This window comes from Lagenorhynchus albirostris, chromosome X (assembly GCF_949774975.1).
Source record: "Lagenorhynchus albirostris chromosome X, mLagAlb1.1, whole genome shotgun sequence".
Taxonomy (NCBI): Eukaryota; Metazoa; Chordata; class Mammalia; order Artiodactyla; family Delphinidae; genus Lagenorhynchus; species Lagenorhynchus albirostris.
In genome coordinates this window covers 57,501,971-57,517,568 of record NC_083116.1, presented here as the reverse complement: position 1 = coordinate 57,517,568, position 15,598 = coordinate 57,501,971, and the positions used below count along the sequence as shown (strand labels likewise).

The 15,598-nt window shown below is 34.9% G+C and overlaps 1 protein-coding gene across 1 annotated transcript in view; it reads left to right on the top strand.

The window, feature by feature from the left end:
• The window catches only part of DACH2 (dachshund family transcription factor 2), a 638,219-nt gene that overhangs the window by 236,459 nt on the left and 386,162 nt on the right, over positions 1–15,598 (top strand). The window contains exon 3 of the mRNA XM_060137515.1: positions 4,595–4,707. Within this exon, the coding sequence (XP_059993498.1) occupies positions 4,595–4,707 (113 nt within the window). The remainder of the gene's footprint in view (positions 1–4,594; positions 4,708–15,598) is intronic.

The following is a 15,598-nucleotide window of genomic DNA, read 5'->3' as shown; positions in this document are numbered from 1 at the left end:
TAAATGTCAGGCCTAGGAGATTATTATTAATCCGCAATGCAATTAAAAGTCTTATTGTTCTGATAGAAAGATTCTTATTTAATTTAACAAGCATATTGAAAAGTCAGAGCAGCATTCTCACAGTCAGGTAAACAACACCTTCAAAGCGAATGCCATTCTTGGTTTTCTTGGCTTCTAATGTAATTGAAAAAAATGACACATTCAGGGACTGTCCCAAGGGATTTTAAATATCAGTGATGGCTCTGAAAAGTGAATCCCAGGTCATGGCTTGCAGCTCCCACTTCAGGAATCCAATTGCAGTGATCTTTATAAGTTGCTGCTAATACCACAGTTAACTGCCACTATATCCTCAGTTTGTCCAAGAATGTTATGAGTGTTTCTTTAAAGAGTAGTAAACCAAACTTTCATTGAAGAGGATAACATGACTTGTGGTTCCTCGCTAAATCATGTACTGATGATATATGGTTTACATTAAATATCTTGAAGTCTCATGACATCACTAATTAATTTATTAATAAGATTTTTTCTTTGAAATAAAATTACTCAATTGTTTACTCCTTGATTCATATACAAATGGCTGATGATACAAGATAAAAATAACTCTAACAGTGAAATTTCATAATCTTAATGAGCAAAATATCAGCTACTTTATTACAACTTGGAATAGATATTTCACAGACTGTGTCATATCTTGTTGACACCAGAAGACCTACTGACTTTCTTTCTTAGGGACCTGTCAACTCTACAAAGTTTATAAACTTTGAGGTAATGCTCTGATGGTAATCCACTTTAACTGCAGAAAAATGAAATACTGTTGATACATATTTCAATTTGTTTTTTTCTTTAATCGCAGGAAGCTGAGTTACTATTTCATTTCTTCTGAAGAAGTTTACAGAGTGAAGGGTAAAATACATATCAGGATAAATTATGTTATGGGATGACCTGGACCCAGAGAAAATCATGATTCTTTGGTATAATTTCCTTCCAAACCACCTATAAATGTTACACCTAATGTTGATTTTATAAAGCTGATGATCTCAAAGATTTAGCTGAGCTTTTTAATAAGAGTTTTGCTATTTTGGCGGGTTGTTTGCCTTGTACCATAAAGTTTTGTTTATGATGCTCATGGGTGATATAACCAGAGCCACTTTAAAAAGGGCCTGTTTTATTTTACAGAGTACAAATAACCTTGTAATTAAACTGAAAACAAATAATTGCCAACAAGCAATTATCATTCATTTAAAGAGTAATTACATGGTTATTTGTGCCCTGTAAAATAAAGCATTACTGAAATCAGTAACACAATCAATATTTTAGCAGAAACAGGATGCTGCAATGATGAACCTTTCAACCTATGCTGATTAAATTGTCATCCAAATAACAGTTTTCTAGTTAAATCACCACATGTTTATTTGTCTTGATTAATATGTAAATATCTGCCTAATGCTAATAAAGCTCTTAAAGATAAGAAGTGTGGCAAGATCATCTATCAAGAATATTTCCCAACTTTCTACAGAGTCCTCCATAGTCTTTCATCATGTTGTCAGGCTTGTGTTCTTTGAAAAGAAATGCAAGAACTTTATTGCTAAGAATATCTTACTACTGAGGGTTATTTGGTCTAAAAGTAAGAATAAATCTACCTTGTATTAGTATGGAGCTCTATTGATTATAAAGCACCTTCACAAATTTTATTCTAATTAGTTTACCCTAGGGGCCCAAGTCTTCTTTCCAAGAGTATAAGCAAAAGCATCTGAATATGATTTTTCTCACTGATAAGTTTAAACAAGTTTGGAAGGATACATCACACAACCATACTCACTAAAGAGTTAATCATAAATTTTAAATAGCAGGTCAAACACACATCTCTATCACTAGACCTTAAGCTCTTCAAAGGCAGAAGCTGTTCTAGGTTCTCACAATATATCAATGAACAAACAGACCAAAACCCTTGCCCTTGTCAAGCTAACTTTTTAACCTTGTAACCCTGATACCTAGTTTCAATGCCAGATACACACTGAATGGGCACTTAGTGCATGTTTGTTTATTGGATGATTGAATAAGTGAAACTGTCATTACACATGAATAACTGCTGGAACCTTCAGCCCTTGAATGGGTCTTGAAGTTTGTAGGAACTTTCAGACATAAGACAGTATCTATCATCTACCCTTCTTTAACCTTGTAAATAGATTGGACTGGATCATATTTTGAAGCTCTTATAATTGCTGTAAAGTCCAAAGTTTAAAAGTGCTTACCTGATGATTAAATGATGGCTTTCTATTTATTTGGTCAATAATAGAGCAATCAAAGGAATATTTGGAAACTGTAGCCATGGCAAAATAATGTGTCCTATCATTACTCATTAACTGATTTTAATTAACCATTTACCAGCCCCTACTGTGTGCTAGACACCATGAGAATTGCTCAGGGTACAGTGACAAACAAAAACAGACATATGTGCTGCCTTCATGACCTTACATTTTAGTTGGGGAGGCTCACAATTAATCATACCAACATCATAAAATTATAAACTGAAAATAATGTTAGGATGGAGAATATGATCCTCTTGGCTTATAGCATTTGTAGTAAATACTACCAAGCCATTTGTGACATTAGCCATGAATTCCCCCATATAGATCTGATGGTGGGAAATTTGACCAAATTTTTCAAATCTTGGAATTTAAGGTAGAACCATCAGACTAAGAGGCCTGTAATCTAATGCCCCCCAAGCCTGAGTCAGCTTATTGGAAAAGAGCTACATCAAATTGTGAGATTGACCAATAAATTTGGAACAGAACTGTTTAAACCTTATAGCTTCCAAAGTATACTGTCAACAACTGTCTCAGGGAAGTAGAGTGAGCATCAGGCTGTTTTCTTCTGGAGACAGCCTGTCTGAAATTGATTATGAGCATAAAGACAGCACTGAAATTTTTATGCTGGAAAAGTACAAAGAGTTATCAGGTGGTCTTTAATAAAGTTAGTAGGCTTGAATTCTGACAAATAGAAAGATACAAAGAATCACTTGGAAAGTACAGACTTGGTGACGATTATTCAACAAAAAGTGCCTTTTTCTAATGACTGGATATAACCTGATGAATATTGTTCAGTGACCTTGGGATCCTTTAGGGCATTTGAAGTAAATTGGATATTTTTCTTATCAATATTCCTTCAAAGAGTTAGGAAGCCATAAAACAGGGCAAGGACAAACAGGATAACAACGCTGAATTAAAGAAAATAAATTATAGCCCAAACTTGAGTAGAAAGAGGGAGAGGAGATTCAGTTTATAAAATTGAAACATTAAATGAGAAAAAAAGAATCTTTCATGCTAGATTGATATACAATATTGATGTACAATGAAAGAAAATAACATCAGCACAGTGTATGAAAAATGAACTGGGTAATAGTACCTCTGTATAAGGTTGCTAGAAGTCGTCTTCATTTGAAAGCAGAGTTTGTCTTACATTGATGGAGCACTTTGCTACTGCAATGTTGATAGAGTGAGGTTTAACTTAAATTTCTTTGTGAACAAAAAGTCATTTTTGGAAATGTTCTCTATCTGAACCTTATACATTTTTGCAGCTTGGGTTATTTAATATAGTATTTTGCAGTATTTTGTCAAAATCCCTCTGATTCAGCTTTGTAAACTGCATTTCTACTAAGAAGCAACAGCAGTATTTTAAGTAACATTAAGAAAGTAATATTTGAAATATATTGCATGACTTGAGAATGACTTGATCCTAATGTTCAGTGACTTATAAGTCTGTTCATGTAGTGACAGCTTCTAAATGATATATTTAGTACACTGACTGTATTAGAGTACAAGATGGAAGCCTGATACTGACTTTCTATTCCATTATTTTATGGATTAATATTTGCAACTGCAAACTGTTCACACCTGGGTGAAGAATGTGCAAATAGAATAGGTTAGGTTAATGTTTTAAGTTTAGCATCAACTCATCAGTTAAAAATACCAATCAATCTGTGAGACAAAACAGCCTAGATTGCAAAGGTGGCAGGTTTCCTTAGTACAGCCACTCCAAGAGAGTGTACTGCTGGTTATACAGCCTGGTTTAAATAATAGGTATGAAAAAAACCTGAGGGCAGGGGTTCTTTTTTCCTTGTGGGCTCCCAGCAGCTGTGGAAATGCTAGTAAACATCAGGTCTTATTCTACATATCAGCTTTTTACCCCTCACCTCTGGCATGCTGAACAGAGACTTAATCACTTCATATTCTATACGATCCTAATTCTGTGAGCCCCTATCTCAGATCTCAGTTGCATGTATTAATACCAGGGATCAAGTGTACCTTTAAGAGCGGGGGTAACTTTGGGTTTCTCACAACAGGTAAGCTGTATTGCAAAGTGCTGGCTTGTAAATAGAATCTAAACTAGAAATTGATCTCTTATGGTTTTAATGCTTGCCATAGTTATTTTGGAAGTTTAGTATAAAGTATTGGTCCTTTAGTAATCAATGAAAATAGTCTTTAATATAAAAGTATATCATTCTTGGTAATTAAACAAGATTTAGGCGAATGTAGCAAGTGATGGTATTTCCAAAGAGCATATTTTAACCTGATCTTTGTCTGTTTTTCAACAGTTCAAGGCCTGGCAGGCCTCCTAAGCGTTCTTTGGGAGTGTTGCAGGACAATGCTCGCCTTCTGCCCCATTCAGTTCCAGGCCTCTTATCACCAGGACTTATCACTCCGACAGGTAATAAAATCCATCCGATGATCAGCCTTGTCTCTTCATACTGCCCAGCATTTGAAATGAACTCATATTGATCTAACTGCCTTGTCCTTCAGAGCTTTTCAAGCTCTACTAGAGGTTACATTATTGATTTTTTTTGATTATTCATGAAAACAGTTTTGTTATTCCAGTGACTCAAATCAAATGGACATGACTTAAAAATTAATTGTCATTTCCTTGTAAGAAATCTCTTTCAAGGCCTTATTGTGTGTATGTATGTATGTTTTTGTGTGCTGTGGGCAGAGATGGCAGGGGGCGGGGGGGACTGGCCAAACTAGCATTTTCTCAAAGCCTCCTATGGGATGTAGTATACCTGCTTGTTGATATGTCTCAATAATATTCCTTTTGTTTCCAAAAGTTCTGGGCATCTGTGTATCTTTTCCATGTTATTACTCTAGGATAAAATGTAGAAATAATATGCATCATCCCTGGTAGTACCTTATGATTAGAAAAGAAGAAAGTACAAGTAGTCATTGTCTTGAATAATGATTCAGTGTTTTTCATCGAACACTGTGATAAACAGTACTCCCCTAAAAATACCAGTCTCATAAATTTGCATTTTTGATTCTCTAAAACAAAGAACATAAAAGCACATAAAACACTCAAAAATAAGCTTGCAACTATACCTCAATTTAAAAAAAGGAATTGAAAAAAAATAAGCTTGCTATTTCTCTAACTGAACCTTTAAAAATCATTAAAGCTACTATGTGGTAGAAAATGTATTTAATGACAATATGATCTTTGTATCTTCAATGATACATAAAACTAAAAAAACCTAATGTGTTTTGGGTATTAGATCCTAGGTAATGCAAAATTATATGAGTAGTAGTCCTTGTCACAGTAGAATTAGGGAGAAGGTAATGTAAACTAATAATTTCAATTTAATTAAAGTATGATAGAGACTATAATACAAGTACATACAAGGTGCTATAATATCACAGAATGAGAGCAACTAAATCAATTTGTTAAGTTGGGTAATGCTCATAGAGATTTGAGTTATGTCTTATAGGCTGAGTGTTGGACAGATGGAGAATCAGAGGAAAAACATCCTCTGTAGACAGATATACACTGATGAGAAAGGGCCTGGTATGCTAGGGGGAATAGCAATTAAGTGGAAGAGATGGGAGCAGAGATTTAAGTTGGGAGACTTATAGGTGATACAGTTAGAGTTAGAGTTAGAGTTAGAAAGAGTGGGAAAAACCAGCTTGGGAAGCTATCTTGTTTAACAGTTTTTTCCCTATAGACCAATGGTTTTCCAAAGGGTCTTTCAAGGACTTTCCTTACTGGCTGACATGGGATTGGAGAAGTACTTCTAGGTTCCCCACTTCTGCCTCAGAATTTTACATGTTCTATTTCATATAGGATTTTGTTCAAATAAAAAAAAAAGCTGCTGTAGGTAAAAGGAACCACTGATAAGTAACTGAGTAAATGCTTTAAAAACAATTGCAGTTGAAGGTAAGTAGCAATGAAGGGAGAAATACTGAGGACCTGAATTGAGGAGAATTCAAGAGTAGAAAAGAGATTCATAGTTGCTTCATAATTAGAATTAATGACACTTGGTAACTGATCAAAATAGAGAGCGAGAGGATGAAATCTAGGATGATTCATGTCTAGCCTAGGTTATAAGTTGGATGATTATGTCATTAGCTAAGATAGAGAATTTAGGAACAGACTCAGGCTTTGGGGATTAGATAATGATTTTTTAGACTTTAGATATTTATAAACAAATTCTGATACAAGAAGAAAGCAGCCCTGTGCATATAAATGAATATAGAGGTCATAATAGTACCTGAAATATATGACCTTGGTGCTCAATAAATGATAATCTATTTATTGACTTCTAAAATACATTGACAGAGCCTAGAATCAGTACCATGTAAATAATCAGGTCTGTGTCCTGATGAAAGATGTATCCTGTGTAGATGGAAGAAAAAAAGGATTTTATAATTGCTTTGAGGCTAATGTACTCTTGAGTAAACTTCGGTACCTTATCTGTTGAGAAAAACCTATAATATATATTAAGTTTCTATTAGTACCAGACATGGGTGCTAAGTGTTTTATATACACTTCATTTAATCTTATAGTAACCTTATGAATATTGTCTTCATTTTTCAAGTAAACAATGTATGGCTCAGTGAGTTTAAATTAATTGCTTGAGGTTACAGAGCAACTGAGTGGCAGAACTGGGTTTCAGACCAGGTCTTTTAAAGTCCAGGGCCTATACTTTTTCCTCATCATCATGATGTCTTATAGTAAATGTTAAAATCCAGTTTGAGGTTTTCATCCCCTCCTAATTTACTTGGCATGTATGCTTCAGTTCCTACAAGATAACGGAGCCTCCTTCCTTGGATTAGAGCCTTGGCCTTCCGTCTTACAACTTGGATTTACCACAATGAGAATTATTGGAACAAAAAAAGACTCCTCAATTCATAACCCTTTGCTTGTGCCTAGAATGAGATGATAGAGATAGATAAAGGATTGAGTAGGGAAAGGCATGAATACTTCAGTCTAAATAGCAAACAGTAGAAAAATCATTAAACGGGAAGGAAGAGGAATCTGCACAGCTCTATAGTAATTTCTCTTCTTAGAATACATTAATTTATTTTACATGCTCAAGGATATCCTACTCACTTACAGTCATCTAAGAAGAAAAATGCTCTGTAAGCCAAGTAGAAATAATTCTGGGATTATGCATTATTTTGCATTAGACACACTTCTTCACTCCTCCATTAGTAAAGATAATTGAGATAGAATCAATTCTCAATTTAGCTATCAGTAAGTTTCATATTTGGCATTACACTTATTATCCATTAAAAACTTAACTTTCATTAATTTTACTTAAATATACTTTTGAAAAATTCAGTTGATGTTTTTAATATGATCTGTTATCGGTTGAGAATTATCCTATTTTTCCCAAATGATTGTTAAAATGCTTTACAGTATTTTCCTGTTTCAGATCCTTATGTCTCAACATTTTTTTGTAAAGAAAGAGATAATATTTTACAGCTCTGTATAATTTTACATACAACTGTCAAATTAATTATTGATAAGAGTCTGCTGTTATCTTCTGTTTCAATGTCATATGTCTGGGGAAGCCTATTTGAACCCTACTGAGTTTGCCTAAGTAAATGAAACTTGTTCTCCATTTGTTTATATTATTTCTTTGCATTTGCAATTTGAAAATGGGGTCTAAGGGTAACAAAATGCAATGATCATGACATCACTTTTTAAATATAGTGATGTTTTTGTATATTATTTTTGCCTTTAAATTGTTATTTTTCCCCCAACAGTTGCAAGCAAAAAAATGAAAGTAAAAAGGTTTAGAAATGGTTAAGTCATTTGAGAAGAGCACTCTATTTATTCATATAGCTTGACATGTAAATTCTTAAAAATGCAGAATAATATCAGGTATGCCATATTGTTTTATCTGCTTAGCATAAAGGTATTTCAAATTTTCTACTTTATGTGATTTTATTTCCTTTTTTGATGTGTATCATTTTTCCATTTCAAAGATGTTTATTTTCCTCTTTGTTATATTTCCTCTGTATAATGGAAACTGATTCATTCAAACTCCACTAATTCAGATCTTGAGATAATTCAGAGAGTGGCTATGCTAAAGTCTCTGGTATTAATAAACGTATCTCATTTAGCAAATGAAAAGTATAAATAAAAATGTGTGTGTGTGTGTGTGTGTGTGTGTGTGTGTGCATTGGTGTAGGGTCATTAAAATACTTGGGAAATTTAAATGTACTTAGGTATCTAAAAATTACTCCAAAAATTAATTTCTATACATATAATCAACATACTAATTACTGATGATAATTCTTTTTTCACTAAGATAGGACCCACAGGTGCTATTCTTGACAATATTGTCTGATATCGATTTAGAGATTATATCTATGTAACTACAGACCAAGAGATATAGTATGTATGTATATATGTATGTATCTATCATCAATTAATATCTGTCTATAGATAAAAATGTATATGAATTCATGATTTTCATTTAACATGTTTCTTTTTTAAATTGGAGTATAATTGCTTTACAATGTTTTGTTAGTTTCTGCTGTACAATGAAGTGAATCAGCTATATGTATACCTATATCCCCTCCCTCTTGGACCTCCCTCCCACACCCCCCCATCCCACCCATCTAGGTAGTGACAGAGCACCGAGCTGAGCTTCCTGTGCTTTATAGCATGTTCCCACTAGTTATCTATTTTACGCATAGTAGTGTATATATGTCAATCCTAATCTCCCAATTCATCCCACCCTCCCTTTCCCCTCCTGTGTCCACATATCCGTTCTCTATGTCTACGTCTCTATGCCCATCCTGCAATAGGTTCCTCTGTACCATTTTTCTAGATTCCACATATATGCATTAATATATGATATTTGTTTTGCTCTTTCTGACTTACTTCACTCTGTACGACAGACTCTAGCTCCATCAACGTCTCTACAAATAACCCAATTTCGTTCCTTTTTATGGCTGAGTAATATTCCGTTGTATATATGTACCACATCTTCTTTATCCATTCATCTGTTGTTGAACATTTAGATTGTTTCCATGTCCTGGCTATGTAAATAGTGCTGCAATGAACCTTGGAGTACATGTGCCCTTTTGAATTATGGTTTTCTCAGGGAATATGCCTAGTAGTGGGATTGCTGGGTCATATAGTAGTTCTATTTTTAGTTTTTTAAGGGACCTGCATACTGTTCTCCACAGTGGCTGTATCAATTTACATTCCCACCAACAGTGCAAGAGGATTCCCTTTTCTCTACACCATCTCTAGCATTTATTGTTTGTAGATTTTTTGATGCTGGCCATTCTGACCGGTGTGAGGTAATACCACATTGTAGTTTTGATTTGTATTTCTCTAATAATTAATGATGTTGAACATCTTTTCATGTGCTTCTTGTCCATATGTATGTCTTCTCTGGTGAAATGTCTATTTAGGTCTTCTGCCCATTTTTTAATTGGGTTGTTTGGGTTTTTCTAATATTGAGCTCCATGATCTGTTGTATATTTTGGAGATTAATTCTTTGTTGCTTCTTTTGCAAATATTTTCTCCCATTCTGAGGGTTGTCTTTTCATTAACATATGTTTCTTGAACATCTGTTCTGCACCAAACAATATGAGAAAACATTACAACACATTGAAATAAAATTCATTTTTTTTTTTTTTGTGGTACGCGGGCCTCTCACTGTTGTGGCCTCTCCCATTGCGGAGCACGGGCTCCGGACGCGCAGGCTCAGCGGCCACGGCTCACAGGCCTAGCCGCTCCATGGCATGTGGGATCTTCCTGGACCGGGGCACGAACCCGTGTCCCCTGCATTGGCAGGCGGACTCTCAACCACTGCACCACCAGGGAAGCCCTAAAATTCATTTTGTGAGTCATATTTTTCTCAAATTCCATCAGCCTTTTATTGAGTTACTAAAAAATGATGAAATTTAATTTTTTTTGCCTTCATATATTGCACTGCTGATATTCTCATCTCATGTTTCTGTCTCTGTTTCTATTGTACAATCTGTGTGTCTTAATTCCCTGATAGGTCATTAATACAAAATAATCCTATTACCTAGTATTTTCTGTAAAATATTTTGGGTTATAGAGGGAAAAAGAGGAAGGACTTTTATCCCCATCTTTCTCTGCAGATCTGGAGAAGTGCTGATATCCCTGGATAACATTCAAAGCATGGATTAGTCATGTGTGCCTTTGAATTTCCCAAAATATGACTACCCCCCTTTCCTCAGTTTATGAACTATTTCAAACAGACAGACATGGAATTTGGCCTCAGAGAGATTTAAACTGACAACTTACAAGGAAGTAATAAAGTGCTTCAAATGAAATTCCTGTAGTGTTCACTCTTTAAAAGCTAGCAGATTCTTCATCTGTTTGTTTTTTTTTTCTTCAAGTTCTATTGTGACAAAATATTTTTAGGAATTTCAGCTGCCATCCAACTCCTTGGGAAACAGCCTGTGAATATCCAATTCTGTAATAGTAGCTACAACAATCAACTCAGGATTGGCAGAGCCATAAGTAGAATCCTGCCAGGTCTTTGCAGTGAGATGTTAGCTTCATGATATGGTATAATGCCAGTTAGCCTGATAGCATGATTGGAATCAGCACCCTTCCCTTTTCAAGATGCATTTCATATTCTTACTCAGTTGGCTTGGATGCTAAGAAGTGGTCATAAGGAGGACAGAGTGGTCCTAGGCCTTTCTTCTGTGAGTGTAAGACAGGAGAGATCTATCTAGAGAGAACCAAACCAACCTTTTTAACGGTCAACTTAAGACATTTCTGTTTCTGTGACTATCTTTGACTTTTTCAATGAGTAATATTGTAAAGCATGCTTCATGTCACACAAATGGTAACTGCTTTCATGTCATTGCATTTTCTTTATTTTTTGTGTGTCCAGGAAGAACCATTGGCCTAATAGGAGCCAGAGTTGAATGACTAAATTTTCTAATATAGAGTTTAGACTAACATACAATTTCGGTATCTCCACTAAACAAAAAGATTAACTACATCAGTTTAATAACAGGAACTTCATTCATTATATTAGCTAAATCTGGGTTTCCAAAACACTGATTTATATTTAAATATTTGTCAGTGCTTTTTTTCTATATATATTATAATTATCCTAACCTAAAAATGTCTCCACCCAATGTTTTTAGATGCCTGCAAATCATTTTTGTATTATATTGATGGCTCATAGAGCAAAAGCCATTGCTTATTTCCAATGTAGATGGAGGAGAAAACTTGGAATTTAAGCAAACCTTACAGGATGATGATGGTGATGATGATGATGATAAGCTTTATAGTGCTTTATTAAGCACTCCCAAATCTTTAATGTGTGTCTATAGGTAGCTAAACTTTAAGTTTTAAAAAAGAACACTTTTCAAGGTCCATCCATGTTGTCATGAATGATGGGATTTTATTCTTTTTTATGGCTGAGTAGTATTCCATTTTATATGTATACCACTTCTTCATTATGCATTCATCTATTGATGGGAACATAGGTTTATTCCATACCTTGGCTATTGTAAATAATGCTGCAATGAATATAGGGGAATAAATATCTTTTCAAAATAGTGGTTTTGTTTTCTTTGGATAAATCTCCAGTAGTGGAATTGCTGGATCATATGGTAGTTCTATTTTTAATTTTTTGAGGAACCTTCATACTATTTTCCATAATGGCTACACCAATTACATTCACACCAACAACGCAAAGGGGTTTGCTATTCTCCACATCCTTGCCAATACTCGTTTTCTGTTGTCTTTTTCATAATATCCATCCTGATAGGTGTGAGGTGATACCTCATTGTGATTTTGATTTGAGTTTCCCTGATGAATAGTGGTGTTGAGCATTTTTTCATGTGCTTGTTGGCAGCTGTATGTCTTCCTTGGAAAAATGTCTACTCAGATTTAATCAGGTTGTTTGTTCTTTTGATGTTGAATTGTATGAATTTTTTGTATATTTTTGGATATGAACTCCTTATCAGATACATCCTTTGAAAATATGTTCTCCCGTTCAGTAGGTGACATTTACGTTCTGTTGATAGTTCCCATCACTGTACAAAAGCTTTTTACTTCGATGTAGTCCCATGTATTTATTTTGCTTTTGTTTCCCTTGCCCGAGGAGATGTATCAAAAAAATATTATCAAAACCGATGTCAAAGAGTTTATTGCCTGTGTTTTCTTCTAGGAGTTTTATAGTTTCAGGTCCTACATTTAAGTCTTCAATCCATTTTGAATTTATATTTGTGGTGTGAGATAGTAATCCAGTTTAATTCCTTTGCAAGTAACTTACGTTTCCCACACTATTTACTGAAGAGGTTGTCTTTTCACCATTGTATGTTCTTACATTCTCTGTTGTAGATTAATTGATCATAAGTGTGTGGGTTTATTTCTGGGCTCTCTATTCTGTACCACTGATCTACGTTTCTGTATTTGTGCCAGTACCATACAGATAGGATTACTATAGTTTCGTAGTATAGTTTGAAATCAGGAGTGTGACATCTCCAGTTTTGTACTTTTTTTCCTTAATATTGGTTTAGCTATTTGGGGTCATTTGTGTTTCCATACAAAGTTTAGAATTTGTAATCCAAACGAGGAATTATTTATTACACTTCTATGAAAAATGCCATTCGTATTTTGAAAGGGATTGCATTGAATCTGTAGATTGCCTTGGGTAGTATGGTTGTTTTAACAATATCAATTCTTCCAGTCCATGAACATGGTATATTTTCCATCTGTTTGTGTCATCTTCAGTCTTGTTCATCAGTGTCTTATAGCTTCTTTGAACAGGTCTTTTCCTACTTAGATTTATTCCTTGGCATTTTATACTTTTTAATGCGATTGTAAATGGGACTGTTTTCTTAATTTCTCTTTCTGATAGTTCATTGTTAGTGTCTAGAAATGCAACAGATTTCTATATATTAATTTTATATCCTGCAACTTTACTGAATTCACTGATGAGTTCTAGTATTTTGGTGGTATCTTTAGGATTTTCTATATGTATTATAATGCCATCTGCATAGTAACAGTGACAGTTTTATTTCTTCCATTCCAATTTGGATTCCTTATATTTCTTTTTCTTGTCTGGTTGCAGTGGCTAGGACTTCCAAAACTATGTTGCATAAAATTGGTGAGAGTGGGCATCCTTGTCTTGTTCCTGATTTTAGAGGATATACTTTCAGTTTTTCACTGTTGAGTATGATGTTAGCTGTGGGCTTGTCATATAAGGCCTTTATTAGGTCAAGGTTTGTTGCCTCTATGCCCATTTTGTGGAGAGTTCTTATAGTAAATGGATGTTGACTTTTTAAAAAAATATTTCATTGAAGTTTAGGTGATTTATGTTTTCTGTATTTTTACTGTAGAGCTAAGTGATTCAGTTATATATATACATATGTATATATATATATAATTTATTTTTCATATTCGTTTCCAGGATGGTTTATCACAGTATATTGAATATAGTTCCCTGTGCTATAAAGTAGGACCTTGCTGTTTGTTTGTTTTTCTTTTTTTAACATCTTTATTGGAGTATAATTCCTTTACAATGGTGTGTTAGTTTCTGCTTTATAACAAAGTGAATCAGCTATAAATATACATATATCCCCATATCACCCCCCTCTTGCATCTCCCTCCCACCCTCCATAACTCACCCCTCTAGATGGTCACGAAGCACTGAGCTGATCTCCCTGTGCTATGTGGCTGCTTCCCACTACCTATCTATTTTATATTTGGAGGTATATATAAATACATGTCACACTCTCACTTCTTCCCAGCTTACCATTCCACCTCCCCATGTCCTCAAGTCCATTCTCTACATCTGCATCTTTATTCCTGTCCTGCCCCTAGGTTCATCAGAACCATTTTTGTTTCAGATTCCATATATAATGTTAGCATATGGTATTTGTTTTTCTCTTTCTGACTTACTTCACCCTATATGACAGACTCTAGGTCCATCCACCTCACTACAAATAAATCAATATCATTTCTTTTTATGGCTGAATAATATTACATTGTATATATGTGCCACATCTTCTTTATCCATTCATCTGTTAATGGACACTTAGGTTGCTTCCATGTTCTGGCTATTGTAAATAGAGCTGCAATGAACATTGTGGTACATGACACGTTTTGAATTATGGTTTTCTCAGGGTATATGCCCAGTAGTGGGATTGCTGGGTTGTATGGTAGTTCTAGTTTTAGTTTTTTAAGGACCTTTCATACTGTTCTCCATAGTGACTGTATCAATGTACATTCCCACCAAAAGTGTATGAGGGTTCCCTTCTCTTCACACCCTCTCCAACATTTATTGTTTGTAGATATTTTGATGATGGCCATTCTGACAACTGTGAGATGATATCGCATTGTAGTTTTGATTTGCATTTCCCTAATGATTAATGATGTTGAACATTCTTTCATGAGTTTGTTGGCAATCTGTATATCTTCTTTGGAGAAATGTCTATTTATGTCTTCTGTCCATTTTTGGACTGCATTGTTTGTTTATTTTATATTGAGCTGCATGAGCTGCTTGTAAATTTTGGAGATTAATCCTTTGTCAGTTGCTTCATTTGCAAATATTTTCACCCATTCAGAGGGTTGTCTTTTCACCTTGTTTATGGTTTCCTTTGCTGTGCAAAACCTTTTAAGTTTCATTAGATCCCATTTGTTTATTTCTGTTTTTATTTCCATTTCTCTAGGAGGTGGGCCAAAAAAGGATCCTGCTGTGTTTTATGTCAGAGTGTTCTGCCTATGTTTTCTTCTAAGAGTTTGATAGTGTCTGGCCTTACATTTAGGTCTTTAATCCATTTTGATTTTTTTTTTATTTTTATTTTTTTTGCGGTATGCGGGCCTCTCACTGTTGTGGCCTCTCCCGTTGTGGAGCACAGGCTCCGGACGCGCAGGCTCAGTGGCCATGGCTCACTGGCCCAGCTGCTCCGCGGCATGTGGGATCCTCCCAGACCGGGGCACGAACCCGTGTCCCCTGCATCGGCAGGCGGACCCCCAACCACTGCGCCACCAGGGAAGCCCTGAGTTTATTTTTATGTATGGTGTTAGGGAGTGTTCTAATTTTATTCTTTTACATGTAGCTCTCCAGGTTTCCCAGCAGCAATTATTGAAGATGCTGTCTTTTCTCCATTGTATATTCTTGTCTCCTTTATCAAAGATAGGGTGACCATATGTGTGTGGGTTTATCTCTGGGTTTTCTATTCTGTTCCATTGATCTATATTTCTGTTTTTGTGCCAGTACCATACTGTCTTGATTACTGTAGCTTTGTAGTATAGTCTGAGGTCCAGGAGCCTGATTCCTCCAGCTCCGTTTTTCTTTCTCAAGATTGCT